Here is a 22,035-nt window from a genome sequence, read left to right as displayed (position 1 = left end):
CGAAATTAAAATTAATTATATTGTATTAATTTCTACATTCCTGTAAAGACACATGTTTTGTTGCCAAGTTCTTGGAAATCGAGTTGTTAATTAACTGCTTGAATTGAGCATGAAATAGTCAATTTATTTTTAAATGAAACTTAAATTACAAATTGTTTTTTTTTGTTGTTTTCATTGTAATCCTCCGCCATGATACGTATATTATGTTACGTATTATTTTTTGTATACTTTTTAGGTAATGTTAATTATCATTTATTGTCACCATTATTAGTAAGTAAGTAAGTAAGTAAGTCATTTATTCGCATTACAGACAGATATGCACATAACAATAAAGCCCCAGTGACAGTAGCAGGCTGCGCTGTAATATGCCTTTTTTCAGTAGGCATGCAAATTTTATTAATAAACCTAATAATTACATATATTAATATTTACATTATAACAATTAGATTAATATTACATATTTAAATTTATAGATTATTACCATTATTACAATTATTATTACTTTATTATTATTTATAATATTTATAATTGAAATAATCGTCCAGAGAGTAAAAACAGTGTGTCAACAGCCATTTGGTTAATTTATTTTTAAAATTATGTCCTGTCAATTCTATTAGATCTGCGGGTAAAGTGTTATATATTTTGTGTGCCATGTAAAATACATTTTTTTGAAATAGGGCTAAGTTACTTTTGGGCAACACTAACTTAATTTTTCTGGAGGATCTTACATTATTTTTTATTTGACAGTGGGATGTAAACATAGATAAATTCTGTTTTACAAACAAACATATTTCAAATATGTATAGACACGGCAAAGGAAGAATATTTAGTTTTTGATACATTGGTCTACATGAATCTCTATTACCTAAGTTACATATTGCTCGTATACATTTTTTTTGAGCTTTGAAAACAGTTTCGATCTCAGTGGAATTGCCCCAAATTATTAAGCCGTAGCGTAGCACTGACGATATATAGCCATGATATGCACTAAGTGCCGTCTGGAGTGATGCAACCTGTCTCAGTCTATAGAGTGCGAACACAAATTTGTTTATTTTTTTGCAAACGCCATCTACGTGTTTTTTCCAGTTTAGATTCTCATCAATCGTAATACCTAGAAATACTGTTGACTCTACTTGTTCAATCTTTTCTCCCTTATAATATACATGTAAGTCAAGCCTTTGTCTTTTATATGTTTTGAATTGCATAAGTTTCGTTTTAGAAACATTTATGTGCAAATTATTGTGTTCCATCCATTTTACAACGTTTTGTAGCGTTATATTTATATTACTTTCGAGAGCAATTTGGTTGTTGGTTATATTTGGACATTCAAATAAAAGTGTACAATCATCTGCAAATAGTATACATTTATGAGTTATCGAGTCTGGTAAATCATTAATATATAATAAAAATAGAAGGGGACCTAGGATACTACCCTGTGGTACTCCGCAACTATTTATTCTTAGTGCTGAGCGAATATTCACTTTTTCATTATTTATAATGTGCCCTATTTCTGTATATTGCTCACGATCGTTTAAGTAACTTGTCAGCCATTCATGCACTTTACCCTTATTCCCATTTTCTCCAATTTACCTAGTAGAATTTTATGATTCACAAAGTCAAAAGCCCGTGACATATCAAGAAATAAGCCCACTGAATTTATGTTATTGTTTATGTCATCAGTTATCTTTTTTACAAGTGTATAGCAGGCCAGTGTAGTTGACTTATTTTTTTGAAAGCCGAATTGATTTGTTTTAAGTAATTTATGTTTAGTTACAAACGCATTCAACTGTTTGGCTATAATTTTTTCAAAAATTTTCGCTAGAATTGGAATAAGAGTAATTGGTCTATAATTTTCAATTTCTATTGTATCTCCCTTTTTGTGTATCGGTTTTATTACTGATATCTTTAAGCGGGTTGGAATTTTACCTTGTTCCATAGATAAATTTATTAAGTATGATATAGGAAAGGCAATAGCATTTGAACATATTTTGAGTGTGTTTGTGTTTAAATCATCAAAACCTACTGAGTTTGTATTTTTTAATGTCTTTATGGTCCGTTGTATTTCATTGGGAGAGACCGGCGATAAAAACATACTATTGCATATTCCATGATTATGATTGAATAGTACATTATCGTTAGATTTGTCATTAGATTTAATATTATTGTTTATATTCGATATGTCAATAAAGTAATCATTAAAAATTTCCACTATGTCATATATATTTTTATAGTCATTGTTTTTATGTCGTATGTGAGTAATGTCAGTTCGAGATGTCAGTATATTTGTATTACTATTTATTATATTCCATGACGCTTTACATTTGTTCTTAGACTTATTTAATAGCAATTTATTTCTATTTTTTTGTGCTGTATACATACATTTTTGAAGCATTTTTGAGTATCTATTATACGAGTTCTTGTATTCCTCTCTATTATGTGGCTTTGAACGAATGTATTTTAAGTAAAGGTCACGCTTCTTAATGCACCCTTTTCTTAAGCCTTTGGTTATCCATGGTACTTTTTTGGATTTGTTGCTGATTTTAACTTTAATTAATGGGAAACAGATATTATAAAAAAGCAGTAATAAATCATGAAATTCATTGAATGCTGCATTTATTTCTGCCTTATTTAATATTTCAGAAAATGTTAAATTATTCATACATTCCTGGAATTTATTGATATTTTCTGGACTGAAGTCTCTTTTATGCTCATACCATGAACACACTTTACGGCAACTTCGAGTTTGGAATGTTAAGAATTGACCCGTATTATGATCCGAAAGACCTAATTCTTCCGTGTATCCGATGGCATTTCGTAAATTTGAAGCAAATATATCTATACATGTTTTTCCTCTGGTAGGTAACTTTAAATTAATTTTTATATTATAATTATTCAAGATACTTTCTAATGAGATTGAATTTTTATTCGATTTTAGTACGTCTATATTCCAATCTCCACATAAAATAATATTACGACGTTTTTTCTTTAATTTATTTAATAATAGTTCTAACCTATCCAAAAATATCGAAACATCAGATGTCGGTGTCCTGTAGATGCATACAACAATTAAGTTTTGCTCTTTTAGTTCGATGCCACAGCATTCAAATTCATATCTTAATGATAACTCGTCTGCAATGTTTATTTTTTTAAAATTTACACGTTTTTCTACCAGTATACATGTACCACCTCGTTTTTCATTATCACGAGACCAAGAGGAAGCCAATATATAGTTACTGAGGCATATATTAATTTCTGAACCTTTTTTAAGAAACGTTTCACTTAAACATATTATGTCTATGGTCTTGTTTCGTTTTATTTGGTGGTCGTGTAATAGTACCTCTAAAGTATCTTTTTTTTTTAATATACTGGCAATGTTTTGATGAAAAACTAAAACTGATTTGAGGTTCAGACGTTCACAATACTCATTTACGAAAAAAATTTTGATTATTAAGATTGTTTGGCAATTTAGTTTTGTCTAACTTAGAAAAATAGAAAGGAATTGTACCTTTTTTATATAATTCGCTACTTTTTAAATTCAATTTGTCCATATTATTATAATTATTTTTATTAATAGAAAATTCATTTTGTCGTAATGTCATTTTATTAAAATAATAGGGTATCGTTCCCTTAACATGCAATAATTGTTTTTTATTATATTTATTATTTTTACCTGATACAAGAAAGGTGCTTGCGTAGTCAATGCTGTCAATTTTAAAATTAATTTTATTACAATATTGTTTTAAAATATATGATTTGTCATTTGAATTATTAAAATGTTCATCAATCATTATAAATTGGCAATTAAGATAATTTTTTAATAATAATTGTAAGTTTGTGTTTAACTTATAACAATTTAAATATTTGTTCCAGCGAATCTGAAGTATATAAACTCTTAGGTGTCTTGTTTTATTGAGTACTATGCTTAAGTCAGAAAATAACTTGAAAGGGTTTTTATCGTTTGCACCTATAGCTAAAATCAGTATGTCATCTTTAGCCAGATTATCATAGCATTTACTTGTGAATATCGCTGTACTATCCGCACCAGGCTTAACAAATGAGGTTACCTTGTAAATGTCATTCCACTTATTACGGCGGGTTTTTAGTAATACAGAAGACAGCCCCTTTCCTTGTTCGTCACCCAAAATGAGCATGTTTCTGTTGCATCGATTTGTTTTTGTAGCCATAGTGGTTTTAATAATTTTTTTTTCCTTTTCATGCTGCGTAATATTTTTAATACATTTATTTTCATTTATCGCGCCATCTATCGTTGCTGATTCCTGTATTACGGAATACGTCAAATCTTGGTCATTTCGTTGTCTTGAGTTTTCGCTAGAAGGCTCTTTAGCATAATAATTTAAACATTGATTAGAGGTTTCCAAATTTATACTAATATTTGTATTTTTAGGAGACGATGTACATGGGTATTCTTGCCTATTTTTTATAGGTGTAGTAAAGTTTTTTTCATTAGTGACCAATTTTTTCAACGATTGTATAGTTTTGTGGCATTTTTGTAAATCATTTTTCAATGTCCTATTTTCCGAATTTAAGTTCTCCACCTCTATGTGGGCAGATCTTAGCTCCATTGTGAGTTCCTCAATTTGCATTTTAAGGTCTATTATGATTATTCAATTTAATTCTTGTAAGATAAACAAAATTGAATCAGCGCGGGTCACTAGTTATATATTCTTTAATTACTGTAATATAATATGTATTTCTAGATGCTGACGCAATAGAAGTGGCTACGCAACTACCACAACAAGTAGAGAAAATATTGAATGACACAAGAAGAATCATAAATGGAGACGAAGTTATAGACAACAGACCCTATATGGTAATCAATTCACGCATCCTTTTATATTAAATAGGTAAGATACATACACCATAAAAATATTATGTCCAAAGATACATAAAACATTACATCTAACATATCTTCTTGTCAATTCCTCTCAAGTGAAGTAGCTGGCTGAGCTGTAAGTATAAATAGAAATAGTGTTAAAATTAATCCCTAAATATGAATAAATCAACGAACATTGTTATCAATTTATTCAATTGGATTACGCTTTAAGAGAACAGTACAAAATTGAATTGGATTGAAATCAATATTGAGACTACAGAGTAGAACAGGTCACCGTATTTTTGTTTCAGTACAGGAACGCATGTAGGTATTTGTACTCTAAAAAGAAATAGTATTAAAAAAGAGTAAAGAACCACTTTTTCACTTACTTTACGCAAATTAATTTTTTAATACACTGCGTCTCTAGATCCAAGCTAAGCAGAGTTTGTGTTGTGGTGACAGCTGATACAAATACTTAAACACATTTTTGTTTGTAAATACACACATAAAACATCCAGATCAATACAAACAATCACACTGTTGAATACAAATATTAGTACCGTGCGAACCAGCGGCATTGGTAGAAAAGCAGTAGACCTCTAGACCACCGCAGGCGTCTAAGATGCCCACCTTCATGAAGGAGGACAACTTAACGGTGCTACCGTGGCAGATTGCCGTCGTCAGTGCCGTGAGTGACGTCAGTACCATCATAGATACAATTTGAATTTATATTTATTATTTCTTATGTTAGTCTATAAGGTATTTATAATATGGACCATGTAGTCTGAATTGAATAAATAAATAAAATAAAAATAAGTATACGCTCGTAATGTGTGCAAAATGTTTTAGGTATATTTAAAATTGCCTAGAAGTAATAATAAACAACCGAACTATAGAACATGGCTGTGTGGAGGAGTCATCATTCATGAAGAGTATATCATGACGTCTGCCGCTTGTATTGAAGATGCTGAACACTTCTATGTTGTTTCTGGAACATACAAGTAAACAATTTTATTGATCTCTACCGAGGTAATCGTTGTACCTAGTAAGACTATGTCTGTATTAAGATGTGTTTTATTTAAATGGTAAGCATAAAGCAGTAAAATTATAGGATAATTTGTTCTCCGAAATGCCAAGGTGGTGCAAACGGCGGCATACGATTGTATGATGTCCATTGTATCTATATTCATGGATACGAGCGACGGTTACCACTTACCATCAGGTGGGCCATCAAGTTGATTGTCCAATCCAATTATATAAAAATAAAATAATATCGCAATTCGTATATTTTTGTATTATGTATGTTTCCAATTCATTACAAACATATTATCTAAAAGTAGCAACTTATATACTAAAATATTCTTGATTCATTTACAAAGGTGATATATAGATATTTAGCTTCCAGGTAAAGGATAATTGTAAATATCTAAATATTATATATATATACGCCGAGAAGTTGGAATATATTCCAATAATAATATATTATGAATACATACAAAAACTAATTTTATATATAGATAACATGTGTACTTATATTATAATAAATTATTCTTTTATAGTAAATTATTATAATTATAATCTGTTTAGATACGCTGATGAAGATGATAGATACAATAATCCGTGTATCAAGAATGGAGCAAAGAAAGCAATATGGAAGTGCATCCCTAAAAGTAAGTCTGTGTTCAACTTGAAAGAAAAATATTATTAAAGGACGAGTCATGTTCCTTTTATGTTACAGCTAGCCCTAATGTCAAACTCAAACTTAGGCATTTTATGATCTATACTAATGTTTGGCGGCCCTGGAGGGGTTTTCGCAGTCCCGGGTCTTAATAACCAACAAATCCCATTGGAAACGGAGTAAAATCACTAGTGTGTGTCAGTTACGGTGGGACTAATTAATAGTTGCATTTATATGTATAAATCTATAAATCTAAAAATAGCACACGCATATATATAACACTCGAACTATTTATATAATAACATACACATATATAATAAACATCTAAACTACACATAGATAATAACATAACTATTACAATATTATGTTATCTGTGCTATTACTATTAACTATTTTTGAGAATCATTATTATTAATAACATTGTTATATAATTAAACCCAAAAAAGAGATGGATGGACTGTGTGAAAGATGATATGGTAAGAAAGGAAGTAAATAACGCGATGACTGCGAACAGGGATGAATGGAAACGAAGAACATATTACGCCGACCCCAAATAAATGGGATAAGGATGAAGCAGATGATGATGATGATAATTAAACCCAAGTGTATACTAAAACATTACTTTATTAACAAGTTTCTTTAAGTACATATGTAATCTTCCGCTATTTTTGACGATTCATTTCTAAAACCTATGAAGTTTTAGTTTTGTTCACTTGTTACAAAATTATGTATATTTTTATGCAGATTATGTCTTTGACGGTCACGAAAACGACAATATCAGATGGATGAACAATGACATTGCTGTTGTTAAAGTTGAAGAAGGTTTCGATTTCACCAGACGTGTAAGAGGCTGTGACTTTATTCCCAAACCAGTTTGCTATAATAACCAAAGTCAGACTTTAGAGAATCCTGGAACTACTGTTAGTATCGCTGGCTGGGGTACTACTTCCAGGTACAATGACGTAAGTTCCATTTTTAGCTGTATTGTACTTTTTAAAATAGGTTTAAATTTATTATTGTTTAATAATTATAGATGAAATATCACTTTTAATTCCTAGTATATTAAATATAAAATATGCCAATAAAAAAAAAGATATGCAATACGTTACATGTATATAATTAATTGATAGTTTTGATTGTGTATTAATTTATTTTTCTTTATTTTACTGTGTGTACCCATTTTATATGTATATTTGTATCCATTTACCTAACCATGTACCTATACTTTTATGTGTCTCTATATAGAGACAACATAGTTAATCAAATAAATAATTTCTGCAACAGTTTTAAATATTTCAGTGGGTGAACAGGAGGAAAGACAACCAACAGAATCTTCTAGAGGCTCATGTAGAAATCATAAATAAGAACAAGTGCAAAAGACGTTGGGGCTCCCGCTACCATAACATCATCGACAACTACATGATCTGTACCAAGGACATTGGGCAAACCATGTCGGAGATTTGTAATGTAAATATAAATGTTTTACATAATTAATTTTTCCTATAAAATACAAAGTTTTGTTATTTGACACGTAAACCTACTAAGATTTCACGAAATAATGTGAAAATCAACGTCTGACATAGGTCGAATAATAGCGAGATGTACTTACACTAATATATATATATATATATATACAGCGCCAGTACATATAATTACATGGGCGCTAATTCCTGCTAATCACCAGGTGGATCATCGGCTTGTTTGTCTTTGGTTTCCTATGAATATGAAATATTAGCAGTATATTTGTTACGAAATGCAGCAATATTATATTGACAGTAAATTGCATTTGTAATAAAGAATCTTTTTTTTTTAATTTAGGAGAAATATGTAGATTGTCAAGATATAAACTATTCTGATGAGGAAGATATGAGAAGAGATGCTCGGATTAACAAAACCGAAAAAGTGCCAACGAACCTGGTTATGCACTCCGCTTACCACAACGAAACTCATGGAAATAAATCTGTTGACAGAAGATTAATGTCTCAGGCTGACGGAGGTTTCTGTGAGGCAAGTGACAATTGTTCACTAAAATTATAATATATTTACTTTAATAATATGTAGGTACGATATTCTAATAATATTCAACGTCCTTTTCCAGTAAATATACTATACAATATGATAACATTTTAATTTAACGCTTGTCACTAAATACATATGAAAGTGTAATACGGTCTGTCTATTTATTCTTTTACTTTCACTCACAGGTAGCGGGCAAAAGCTAGTTACTATAAAAATATAATTATTATTACAGCTAGTATATATTTAAACTAGTCATTATTAAAACATTAGTCATTTCTGTATTAGTACATTAACCATTGATAGAGATGTCCCATAAACCTAGGGGTATCCTGTCCGGTTGCAATGCATGTGGCAATGTTAAAGCTAATTATACATTTGTTTTAATTGAAATAATCAAAATCTATAAATTTATAATCTCTTATGCTTTTCTCTTATCTTCTTCTTTACCTACTCTGTCTATATGAGAATAATCGTTCAACAGAATGACCACGGCGGTCCCCTCGTCTACGGCAATGGAGTGAACTCCATCGTAATTGGCGTCATATCGGCGTGTCTCGTGAAGGAAAGAACCAACAAGTGCTACGGGCCATTCCTCTACACAAGTGTTTATAAAAATCGACAGTTCATCTCTTGTGCCATATATAAGGACTTAGAGTATGAACATTTCTATTTATTATGACAAGTCTGTACTAACAATTTTAATAAAACAACTATATAAAAATGTATATTACGGTAGTCGTGTCCAGCGCGCATAAAAAGAACAAATTATTTAAATTAATTAAATTACATATAAATAAAATTGGAGTATCTGTTCGTAATATCGAAATAACCGTATACAATATATAAATATTTTTTACTACATGCTTATGAATATAAATACGGTATATACACCAAAATAAAATTTTTTACAATTTTTGTCTCTCTGTCTGTTTGTTCCGGCTAATCTCTGGCTGGCAGGTAGCTGATGTAATAAGGAGGAACCTAGGCTACTTTTATTTTCCAAAAATAAAAAATTATTTCCACGCGGGAACAGCCAGTTTTATAATAAAATTACATTAGAAAATACTTACCGAATAATAGAGAGAACAAAATATGTCGCTTTTATTGCGAATTTGATTAATTTGCTTGCATAGTCTAACATGCTTGTTACGTTTCATTATCAAATTTGCGAAAAGATCAATGTAGGTATATATATTTTCTCTTTTACAGACCTAAATGCAGACGTCAATTCAGATCAGGAGTGACCCACGTGGAGAAAGTGTTGACATGGAAAAATCATCCAGATGGGTAAAAATAATTAGTTATAGAATTAAATATTTAAATTACAACAGCAATAATATTACGATATCTGTGACAATACTTAGAATAATTACATTCCGATAATATCTTTCTGTCCGTTCTCAAAATATGTTGTTAAAATTATTATTAATTCTGTTCGCGACTTCATTAAAATAATCATGACTGACGTTAAAAAAAGTCGCCCGTGTTTGCTCATTCCAAAAGCATAACAAATTAAGTAGTTTGGAAGTTAAGATCCGTATAAGAATACGAAACCATGTTAAAACCATTGCCAACTCAAAAGTTATTTTAAAATATTTTCCACCTACTTACTACCTTATTACCGATGGTTGTGAGTTCGCAACGTTTGTTTCATAGTAGAAACTTGTATTCATGAGTACAATTATATCCCTTTGGGTCTTTACAAAAAAATTACTCCATGTATTTATATCAGTTATCTATTACCCATAACACAATTTGTGTTAAGTTTGGGACTAGATGGCGCTGAGTAATGTATCCAAAGATATTATTATTATACTCTCAGTAGTAAAGGGTGGCAGTACATGTATATAACAGCTGATGGAAAATGCCATACGACATTAAGCTCGCCTGTTTGTATAGGTATATAATACAGGTATATATAATATAGGTATTCTGACAGTCAGAAGCCTGGGCAAGTAGCTAATAAAATATAAATTTTATTTACACAGGCCGGCAAAGAATGAGTTAAAACCAGAGAAGAAGGCAGAAACAGGTGTCGAAATCGTGCATCGTGCCCACGATTCACCGGTCGACGCTACAGGAGACAAGGTGTTCCCGGGCAGCGGCTTTATACTCAGGGCTACAAATGATACGAAACCTCCAATTGCTTTAAACGAAACTGCTATAATAGTGTAATTATACGGGAAATAAAAGAATTCTTGAGCATTCTGCTGTGCATTTCTTATTTCTACACTATATTAGTTGGCCTCGGCTTCGCCCGGGTGTTCATAGCATTGATACATATGTACCTATTAATAATGATATGTATCATATAGGTATTAATATATTAAAAAAAGTAAATAAAAATCTAAAATCGGTTTGGGAGTTTCCTAAAATAAATCTTATAGCTTAGTTTTTTTTTTTAATTAGAACCTGCAACATTAGAGGAATTGCAAGTCCGTTGCCGTCATTTGAAGTAGTATACAATGGTAGAGCATATGACACTTGCCTGACATTTAAGTAATTCAAATTCGGAATCATTAATTCTTACAGGACACTTATGATTGTAATTTTTTTTATCACATCCTTATAAATGGCTAAATACATGGAGTCTTACATGACGATGTATGATGTCCGTTATATTGCTCATGTGAATGTACATAATTAGCCAATCCCAGCTTGTTTTCACTTGCATGAAAAAGTCAATTGAGAATTATTCATATATTTCTAAATTTTGAAAAACAAATTTAAAACTGAGAAAATTAATTTAGAAATATTTTTTTGTAAATTAAAGTGTATTTAATTTATAAGATGATATTTTCTTACACCTTATTTCGTGTAAAGTATTATCATAGAAAGTTATTTAAATTAGATTTTAGATTTACAGTATCAGCAACCAACAATACAAAATGACTTATTTCTTCTTCAAATTAGCATCTATTTTGATAAAATAATAAGAAGAGAAGAAAGAGAATAAATGATTCGCATCATAGCTATAAGTTTATTGCATGTAGTTAATTTTAAGTCAATTATTTTTCGTTACTCAGCCTTATTATAAGTTACTACTGAATATTCATAAGTTATTGGTATTAGTAATATTAATCAAATACTAAGTAATTAAATTCATTGATTCGGAACTTTGCTACAAATTGAGCAAAAGAAGTAATTTTAAATGAATACATCAAATTATAGCGATCCTTCGATTCTGGGATCACTGTTCTCGAAGATGACGCCTTATAAATTTATATATTGTTTTATTTTTATAACTATAGGTGGTTTTTCAATTTCATACTACTGCAAATACAATATTGTAATCAAATTATTATTCATTCATAAGAATTGTTATTACAAAATATTGTATTTTTTACAGGTGCTACAGTAGCAAACCCAACAAATGTAGAGAAAAATTCCGACAAAATCAAACCTCATCATAATCATGACCAGAAACATAATAGCGATACAAAAAACAGTTTATCTGAAATAGCTGAGATAGCAGATGAAGGTTGGGAGTATGAGAACACGTCTATAGTAGATACAAGGAGAATACTGTATAGCAAGATGGTGGCTATTGGCAAAAGACCCTATATGGTAAGATAGAAGTAGCTATCTTCCCACTTTTGTAAAGTAGAAAGTCAGTACATTATATACCGAAGTAGACCTTCTACAAAGTATACAAACAATACTGAGATACCCATGGAGGCGTATCTCAGTCTCACATATCAGCTGCCAAACAGCCTGTTTTGTATTCTCATTGAAGGATGAGTTAAAGCCACTCATCCTTCAATTCGGAGTCATGCTTCGTACCCTGTAATTTAGTGAAAATTAGTGAAATTACAGGATATGAAGAATATACTCCGTATTGGCAACGAATGACTAATGTCATTGCCGTTACTTATGCTATTTGTTAAAAACCTGGATTATTAAATTCTTAATTCGACGAATACATTTAGGTATATTTGCAACTTACCAAAGAGTCTGCCAAAGCACACAAATACCGAGGTTGGCTGTGCGGAGGAGTCATTGTCGATGCATCATACGTGCTTACATCAGCTGCGTGTGTAGAAGACGCTGATCATTTCTACATTGTATCCGGGACCACACAATTCGTAGACAGTTTTGATTACAAGGAGAATGATTGCATCTGTAAACACAGAAGAAAGGTGGTTTGGAAATGTATACCCAAAAGTAAGTTGAAACATTTGACACTCAGAATAGGTATCATACAAACTTCATTTCACTAATGTTGGTAGCAGAGATCCTAAGTTAACTTTTTATTTATTTAATGTAATGATGAGGACTACCGAAGAAAATATGTATAAATTGTTTGAAAGATATGCATGCAAGATTAAAAAGCATAAAAGGAGAGTATATGACGGCTGAAACAGCCAGTAAAAGAAAATGTCTGGGCTGAATCTAAATAATAGGATTAGGAATGATTAGGAAAATACACAGCAATATTAGATATTTTGTTCAGTGTAAAGCTACATATAAATATATTTATATGATTAACAAGTTTTAATATTACTACACTATTACGGGTCCAATTGCGTAAATTCATATTTTTACTAATTTTAATGTACTGACATATTTAAAAAATTCAAGTTGTAGGTAACTAAGTAATAAAAACAATGAATACCTACATTATACCTAATCATTATATTTATGGATTAAATTTATATTTTTAGATTACAAGTTTGACTTCCAAGACAGTATAAAATGGTCATCAAACGATATTGCAATTGTTAAAGTAGACAAACCTTTCAAACTCGGTGTTGTTGAAAAAGGATGTGAATTTGCTACTGATCTTATTTGCTATAATAATATTAGTAGGGAATTGGAAAAGCCAGGGACAAAGGGATACATCGCAGGATGGGGAAGCGGCAGCAACTTTAGAGAGGTAAAGATTTATTTACTTACCATATAAATATATACGAATAGACTTGAGAGATCAGATCATTCAATCTACATAACATAAAAGTAATTAGAGGAGTTATTATCATAGTCATCGTTACTGGTATCATCGTATAGATGATTAACCAAAATTTGACGAATATGTATGCAATGCCAGTTTTCTTCATTTTTCATTATGGTTATTTAAACATTATTTTGTTAAGTTTGGAAGGCACGTAATTCTAGCAATTAAACTCAGATTTTTTATGTTTTCAAACTTCTTGACCCGGCCTATGGATAAATATACGGATTCTTACGCCTTGGGGCGGATTATTTTATGGACTTTTTAACTCGACGGCAATTATTACCTTAGGAATAGTTACTACGTTCTGTTAAAATAAAGAACCATCCGTATACACTAGAAATGACGGAAAAGCTCTTGAGACGTACTAAAGCGATTATTATTACAATAGGGTGTATACCGTCGCCAAGAGGTGCACATTCCACAGAACGCAAAGGGTCTTCAAGAAGCGAAGGTCTGCATCATGGATAACGAGCAATGCGCTAAGAAATGGGCACAGAAGTTCAGAAACATCATCACGCAATACATGATCTGCACTAAAGACATCATGAGGCGACTTAGCGAAATCTGTGATGTAAGTACCTGAGCTATACCATGATTTTTGTTACCATGTGGAAATATTATTATATTATATATTGTTATAACTTTGTTTTTGGTTTAAATAAATTCTTTTAATACAATAAATGTGACATAATTAGTGAAACAATAGATAAATGATAGTTCGATGATATTGAAGCTTTTATATGTTTCTTTAAAATATTTTTAAATAAAATTATTATTTGTATGCATGACGTAGATATAAATCAAATCAAGTGAACCATCCACCAAAAAGTAAATGGACGATGATAAATAAAATATTTTTTATACTGAAATAATCTGTTTATTTTATAGAAAAAGTACGCAAATTGTACTGACGTAGAAAGTCGTCGACATGATATTGAAGATTCTGCTGATACATCCCAAACAAACAGTGTTGATTTAGGAAGACATTTGAGAGATCCTGACGATTACACTGCTAGGCGATCTTCCATGCAAGGTGGCTTTTGTGAGGTAATTTAATAACAAAATTTCGGTAATTAATAACGTAGTATATTAGTTGTTATTTCCATAATATTGGCTTGTTAGCTAAACCTCCGCGTTAGACGTCCGCTCGGCGTGAGACTAGGTACAGTTAACTGACAATCCAAAACTAGTATTACATGTACACTCCAAGTACATTTAATGAATTAATATATTAATACTTCTGGAATAAAAATCTTTATAGATTGTAGATTATATACTAAAGGATCTGGACAAGACTGTAAGTATCATCGTACCAAAAACAGGAAAGTATTTGAAATTGAAACCAAAGTATGCTGAAAAAGATTTAAATCGAATGTCTTCCTATTCCTTTAGTTTTGTTACCCATAACATATACTGATATACTCATGAGTCTTATCGCACGGATAATTCTACTTACGATGAGATATTATAAATACTACTTTGAGATAAAATATGTAGGAGAATCTAATATTCTAAGTTTTTCTTCTAGAATGACCATGGAGGACCATTAATCGTTAAATATCAAGGCAAGGAACGAGTGATAGGCGTCATATCGGCTTGTAAGATCGATCCCAAGAGCCATAGTTGTCATGGACCGTTCCTCTATACCTCTGTTTACAAAAACAGGCAGTTTATATCTTGTGCGATACATAAGGACGTTGAGTAAGTAGTTTAGTTTTTTTATCTAAATTTCGATCAAAATCACTCTAAAATTTTGATTTGAAGACAGATGCTTTCCATTATATATTATTAGTGACCATTTAAAAAAAATAAGGTCTGCCTGTTTTTTATATTTCTACTTCAGTGTTTTGTCGGTTTTGTAAAAGTATACATCTTTCAATTGTAATCCTGCACATATAGATATTCCCCATCCCCATAAAGATTTATTTTATTCCGCAAATTTCCGTTTATCGGCGCAAATACCTCCCAAATTTTGAGGGACAATTCTTAACCTGGCGTCACTGATAGGGTATCGGGTCATTTCCACATTACGTAGAGACTTACCCGTTTTGTTTGGTTTGCAGAGACAATTGTAGAAGAGTGTTCCGCACTGGCATAACTCACGAGGAGTGGTCCGTCAACTGGGATAATGTGGAAGAGTAAAATAATTTTAACTAATTATACTAGTCTAATAGACCCTGTCTAATTTCTATGTCTTATTTCATACTTTAAATTAAAACGCAGTTTAGAATGCTAACTTCTTAGACGGCTGAAATAGGTGAGACAGTAGCACACCAATGAAGCTGATATAACACTAAATTGTAGCATACATAGGTATCTGCAATTTTGCATACATAGGTAGGTACTATACATAAATGGACTAAGAATGTTTTTAGAAAGATATTCTCTTCTCTCTCTCTGTTTTTCAACTTCCGATCGTTACCGATTTGTTTCCTGTACAATACAAACATTCGTATTTTTATAAGTGACTACTCGTATACTTACATATTTTATATTGGTTTAGACTTTTTGCTTTGTTGCACGCCAATAAAATTCATAGTAATGAATATATTTCTGATTGTAGGTAGGTGTATTATTTGTCTAGTAGGTTTACTACTACTGTACATATTATCATACGTATACATTCTGTATTCATATTTTATGTTCTAATGTGTAAATAATTTAATTTTTCAGGGATGATACGCAGCAGGAAAAGGGAGAGAGGTAACATCTTTCTTTCATTATCTGTTTTTATTTTCTTAGCGTTATATTTAGCTATTAATTTTTATTTATATGCCTACATGTTGTTGTACATACTACTAGTAGGTAGAACATGTACGAAGTAAACATACATAGATTTGTAATCAATAACTTAATTATTTGCTGTCTTTTTATTTTAACAGTGCGGATGAAGAAGATAAATCATCAGATGACAGGTGATGAATTCTTTAATTAAAAATGGTTTATTTAATAAAATCGATCTGTTTTATACCTAAATATAATAAAAATGTAACTTATCGTTATCTATACAAGAAAAATATATAGAAAACCTTCTATTTAGGTACGGTGTGGACGCACAACTACTTATAATAATAATTTTTAGAATTTTCGTCTATAATTATGTGCGTGCTGATCTCAGAAACGACAACGACAACATTTAGGTGTGGTTTTCACATTGGTGAAATTTTATATTAAGCTTACCACAATACTATTGTATCGTGGTAATTGTAATATGTGTACCTTTTATTCTAATAGATTAAGAAACAAAAATCTTAAACAAAAAAAGCGAGTACATAGGCGACAGTTAGCGCTTATCATTATAGGTCTTCAGCTTGTTTACTATTCCAAGATTTAAGCGAATTTCATTAGCCTGCATGGGTAGTTAGTGGCTTACTCTTCTTATATGCCTTGCTTTGTTTTCTCAGTATTCCAAGAGAAAATAAGTGTAGTACATTTTTTTCTATTGCCTAACAACCTAATCTCTTATCCAATCCAATTAAAAATAAATATTTACTTGTAATTACAGCATCGAAAAGAGAATAGAAATAAAGAAAGAAGATAAACAGAATCCAGATTCTAGTGAATCGGAAAGCGAAGAAGTAACTCAAGGTAATATAGATAAAGTAGAAAAGAAAAAAGACAAAAAAGTGAGCAGTAAGCATGCTAATAGAAGCAGTAAGAAATCATATGGCAAGAAACACGGGACAGCAAAAAAAGTAGAGAAAAAGAAATCTAAGAAATCCAAACATTCTGAAGATGGGCATGCTAAAGGAGAAGACAAAGAAGTATTCTATGAATCTAGCAAAGATGAGAATGTAAATGAACCTGACGATGCATAAATTCAGGAATGATCAGGGAATAAATTTAATCAATGATAATTTATATTTTGTTTCTAAGAACCTTCAAATAATTACAACTAGAATAGTACATCGGACATGACGAATTGCCATGTATCTGTAATTCTTGAGTAAAGAATTTATCTATCTATCTTTTGCCATGTCAAAGGTCTAAGATGAAGTGGCATATTCTTATCCTGTAAATTCACTGCCTTTTTTCACTCTAGATTTCTTTGGGAAGCAATCTACTTGACGGGAGGTATACTAATGATAATAATAGGAGACTAATGTACCAAAACAAACAATATTTATTCTTTCTGGGTGAAAGACATTTCTAAACATTCTTTGTTAGAATATTGTTTATTCTGGTTGTCTGTATTGTAAATACTTCTTGCTTGCTCAGTAGACTGATAGATATTTCTTAATTCATGTTATGGTCAGATATCTGCAAGGGTTGTAGTATCATAAGATTAAGGTACATAAATCGGGAAAAGATATATATTATATCCTATTATACCCTTTCCTTACCGTTCAGTTTCACCAAAGAAAATCTAGACTACTAAACTTCTTCTATAAATCTTTAGGAAATAGGTAAAGGTATACACAATTATAAAATATACTCAATATTCACAATGGGGTAACAAAAAACCTTTTACGTAAGTATCTCTTATAATTTACAAATTATTTTGGTTCAATGATGAAATCTAATTTTAAACAGAATAGAAATTGCATTACGTCCTTGCTGGAGCAGTCCGGGTTGTTGTAGAAATTGACGGTGACTTGATAACGGGCTGCATTGGCACTATTCACTGGTAGATCGTCGGTATTTATTACAAAATCGTGGACGGAATACTCACCCTAGAATATAATAATAAATAATAATAACCCAGGAGAATTCACATAGCGCCATCTAGTTCTGAACTAAGCAGAGCGAATAAATAAACACCTGATAGAAATACTTAAATACATTTTTTTATCAATTCTTACGTAATATAGAATAGACAATAAACACACAAACAATCATCCTCAAAAATACAAAACAAAGCAATCTAATCTGCTACTATTCGTAGTAAAGCCGTGTTACTGTAACTGCTACGTACTGCTACGTGTAACTGCTATACCATCAAGACATTCATAACAATTAAAACCCCTTCTCCATGAGAGTCGACAAATAATTTCCAGATATGGCAATGCGATAAGAAGGCTACTAATCATGAGGCACTCCATTAAGTCCGCACATTTCATTGTGCTTATAAAAAAAAACTAAACTTGACACAGATCTATCTACTACAGTAACTACTACATTTAACTTTTTAAGTAAGAGTTGAACTTACAAAAAAAAACAAAACGGTAGTTTTGTCCTGTCTCTATTTTTAATTGTATTTGTATTTGAGTTAGCAGGAATTTTAAGGGATGATTCTGAAATTCTATATTTTTTTTGAGGTTACACTTACAGCATCAAAGGGACACGTCGCTGGAAATCCGAAATACTGCAAATACTTATAATAATTACTATCAGGATGGAGTTCCTCGCACAAGTCGCAGATGATGTGTGTCGCCATCATTTCAAACTGACCCGACACTTCTTTTTCAACTATTGCCTCAATCTGTGAAATAATATAAAAGTCATGTGTAGCCAACATAATATTTGCGATATTATAAGTTATGGTCAACAGTTAAACTAAACTAATATTGTATCGACAGAGAACAGGCTTAGTTCTTCGAAAATTTAACTCTAAAACCACTGTACTGTTTGAGAAATTCTTTCAATGTTTAATAAAGCTTAATAAGTCATAATGAAATGGTGTACTAGCCTGGGCAAATAGTATAAGTTAATGGTATACGCTGACGAATAGCACCATTGAAGTTTGATAGTTTAATGTCGCAATCGAAGTGTAATAGATAGATAGTCTGTAAAGCCATCGTGGTCAATAAAACTAGGTAACTCAGTGGAATGAATTACCTGGCGTGATTTTCTCTAGAATACGGTTTTCCAAGAAGGGTATATTAAGGTTCCTTAACGGTCGGCAGCGCTCACATAACAGTCTTGGTGCTTTGAACCTCCATACGTACTAGCGTATGTAACGTACCGTACCGTAGGAACCTCCTACGGTAGCCGTTTAACATTAGATGGTTTGATGGATAATATGCTTGATTGCTGACCCGGGCATCAAAACATCCTGTGACGATTTTCATCTGCGCTGATATTTTTTTCAATAATTCAACAATTTGTAATTGAAAATTATATCTTACCATAACATTTTCATCAAGGCCTTGCAAGAACTTTATTGCTCCGGTCATACACGAAGTTGTTTCATTGTAAGTTATCATATCCATTCCTGACGTATCCACGTATACGGAGCTGGATTCATCTAAACATACATATGCTGGGGAATCGAAGTTAAGCACATATTCTACCTCCGGCTAGAAATTGAAAATTCACAACAAATTAATTTTAAACATGAATATGAATAGATTAATAATAAGGAAAACTGAAAAAAGTAAGAAAGAAAAACAGAAGTGGAGCTTGTCGTTTGAGCAGTAAAATGAGTACTTTTTATATTTCCCGCTCAAAACGTAAGCGCCACAGATTCTTAACATCGCACTGTGCGGCCGCACAAGCATGAGGACCTCGTGTTCTCTGTATGTGCTGATAATAATTGTGTAAAAATCATTAGTATTACGTACTACACTAGTGTCTAACTAAATATCTACATACGATAATAAAATCAGGGGCAATATTGAAGAAGAACAGAGTAGATTTGGTGTAGGCAAATACTTAGGCGCAATTATCGTCTAGGAAGCGTCGTCGCTTTGAGTGTATCAAAATTGAGGCCGAAAAATGAATACCAACCTATTTTAAACACACAACAGATATCTCTCTAAATTTTAGGGCTGTACGTAGACTGTATCAACCAAAAGTCTAGTTTTTTCGTTAATATATAACTTCCGGCAAGTTTTAATAGTGTTCTTAGTTTACAAAAGTAGTGCCCGCGGTTTTACCCGCATAAAAATTTTAACCGATGTGTTATTCTAGTTTACTGTAAAGTATAATCAAAACCTGTGGTATTGGTAAAGTTTTTATGGTTCCTTACTATAATTCCATTAACTGTCTTTATTAAAATGATGAATGTGAATGTATTAATAAATTTTTCTCAGTTATTAAAGTTAAGATAACGTTCTGGGCTTACCCATCATATTCTACTTACAGGACTTTGACCATTGCAAACACTAATAAAGTAAAATGCTATAATAATAAACATGATAATAGGTACTGGTATGTTAGATTTGAAGTAGATCGACAAAATGATCTAAATATACAAATGACAATATTTATATCTAACATGTTGCATGCTAGATCTGATAAATATGACATGTTACATGTTTTGTACTGTACCTGTACATTGATAAAGATCTACAACTCTAAATGTCTGTATGTATTATGGTGATAATATGCACTTTTCCCTGTTACTATTGAGGTATTTTCGCTGTGTAAGCGCCATCTAGTCCTAAGCTAAGCAGAGCTTGTGTTATTTTTTATTTATTTAATTCAGGCTACTAATGGGTCATACCATAACAGACTAACTTACATATATGAAGAATATTAAAATGAAAAGAAAAAAAATAATATAAATTGTCTGTGTTGTACGGCACGGCATTGATGTCGGCAATTTTTTCTATAAAGTATAATACTACTACATTTTAGTATGATTCGATTGCCTGGGTGTGTTCTACAGAAGTATCTACGTAATATATATCGTGAATACAAATGTTTGTGTTGAGGGAGGAATCCAACCCCGTACCATTGGACGTAAGGCGTTATGTTAAACAGCTAGACCATCGAGACCCTTTGACGAAGATAACTTTATACAAATTCGTTTGTCTGAGTAACTTTGTCTTATCTATTTCAGCCATATAGCTTGATTTTGTTTCATTTAAAGGACAAGATTGCAGGGCAATGACATGCTATGCAGGAACGACATTTGTCCTTCGGAATGAAAAATGCATAATGGCTACAAAGAGGTATCTAAGGGGGTTGTTAGTAATGGAGGCTAATGACTTCTTTGATAGATGTGTACCATGTTTCCCTACGCGGGAAACCATCGTGATAAATACCTTTTGAATTTGCTACGGTAGGCTAATTGAAACGAGCGTAAACCCTAAGCACAGGCGAGAGCAAGATCATTTCCATCCACTGGGTATAATGGGAGTCAAACGATGTCGTCATGTATATAGGCGACATTTGCTACTCACCATTACACTTGCCCTCAGCTTGTTTGTCTTCTAACAAATACATACATACCGTCACGTCTGTTATTTCGAATAGCAAATCGACGTCATGGTAAACCAAACACTTGACTAAAAAATGTAAAGATGTAGTGAAATACCGCATATTTTGAGGAGTATATGTTTTAATCCAACGTGACAGAGTGCCAGCCTACTGCAATATATCAGATTAAAGGTTTTGTTATCGGTGTTTCTTTCATCGAGAATCGAGCCACAAATATAAACAGACGGTGTTTTTGTGTTGGTCAGATTTGAACCGACTATTTAGGCCATTTTAGGCCATTGTAATTTCCATTAGGTGCCTACATAAAGGAAGTGGCTAAGAAAGAGAACAAGACTTTAAAGTAAGGCTCCCCCCACCCTTTGTGAACTTATCAATTTTAGACACTACAAGTGAAACTGCATTTCGCTACAAAAATAGAATTTAATTAGACCCTAAATGGCAAAA

The 22,035-nt window shown here is 31.6% G+C and overlaps 3 protein-coding genes across 3 annotated transcripts; 2 read left to right on the top strand and 1 right to left on the bottom strand.

Annotated features, from left to right (window-relative positions):
* The first annotated feature begins 5,623 nt into the window (after window positions 1–5,623).
* Window positions 5,624–10,709, top strand: LOC131845502 (uncharacterized). The gene is made up of 8 exons (XM_059194569.1): window positions 5,624–5,835; window positions 6,422–6,504; window positions 7,257–7,474; window positions 7,812–7,979; window positions 8,331–8,519; window positions 9,013–9,185; window positions 9,741–9,818; window positions 10,520–10,709. The coding sequence occupies exons 1-8, from the start codon at window positions 5,774–5,776 to the stop codon at window positions 10,704–10,706; spliced, it is 1,158 nt and encodes a 385-aa protein (XP_059050552.1). The 5' UTR covers window positions 5,624–5,773; the 3' UTR covers window positions 10,707–10,709.
* Window positions 10,710–11,103: 394 nt separating this feature from the next.
* LOC131845434 (uncharacterized) lies at window positions 11,104–17,303 on the top strand. Its single transcript, XM_059194499.1, has 10 exons — window positions 11,104–11,146; window positions 11,881–12,098; window positions 12,461–12,695; window positions 13,196–13,407; window positions 13,874–14,056; window positions 14,374–14,532; window positions 15,014–15,186; window positions 15,549–15,623; window positions 16,159–16,188; window positions 16,991–17,303. The coding sequence occupies exons 1-10, from the start codon at window positions 11,104–11,106 to the stop codon at window positions 17,301–17,303; spliced, it is 1,641 nt and encodes a 546-aa protein (XP_059050482.1).
* A 678-nt stretch (window positions 17,304–17,981) lies between these two features.
* On the bottom strand, window positions 17,982–21,693 carry LOC131845433 (uncharacterized). Its single transcript, XM_059194498.1, has 4 exons — window positions 21,604–21,693; window positions 19,554–19,724; window positions 18,755–18,907; window positions 17,982–18,158 (listed from the first exon to the last, which is right to left on the bottom strand). The coding sequence occupies exons 1-4, from the start codon at window positions 21,691–21,693 to the stop codon at window positions 17,982–17,984; spliced, it is 591 nt and encodes a 196-aa protein (XP_059050481.1).
* Window positions 21,694–22,035: the final 342 nt, after the last annotated feature.

This window comes from Achroia grisella, unplaced genomic scaffold, assembly GCF_030625045.1.
Source record: "Achroia grisella isolate CSIRO2021 unplaced genomic scaffold, CSIRO_AGI_Agris_v1 utg474, whole genome shotgun sequence".
NCBI lineage: Eukaryota > Metazoa > Arthropoda > Insecta > Lepidoptera > Pyralidae > Achroia > Achroia grisella.
The sequence above is the reverse complement of the archived record's forward strand: the minus strand, read 5'-3'. Positions and strand labels throughout refer to the sequence as shown.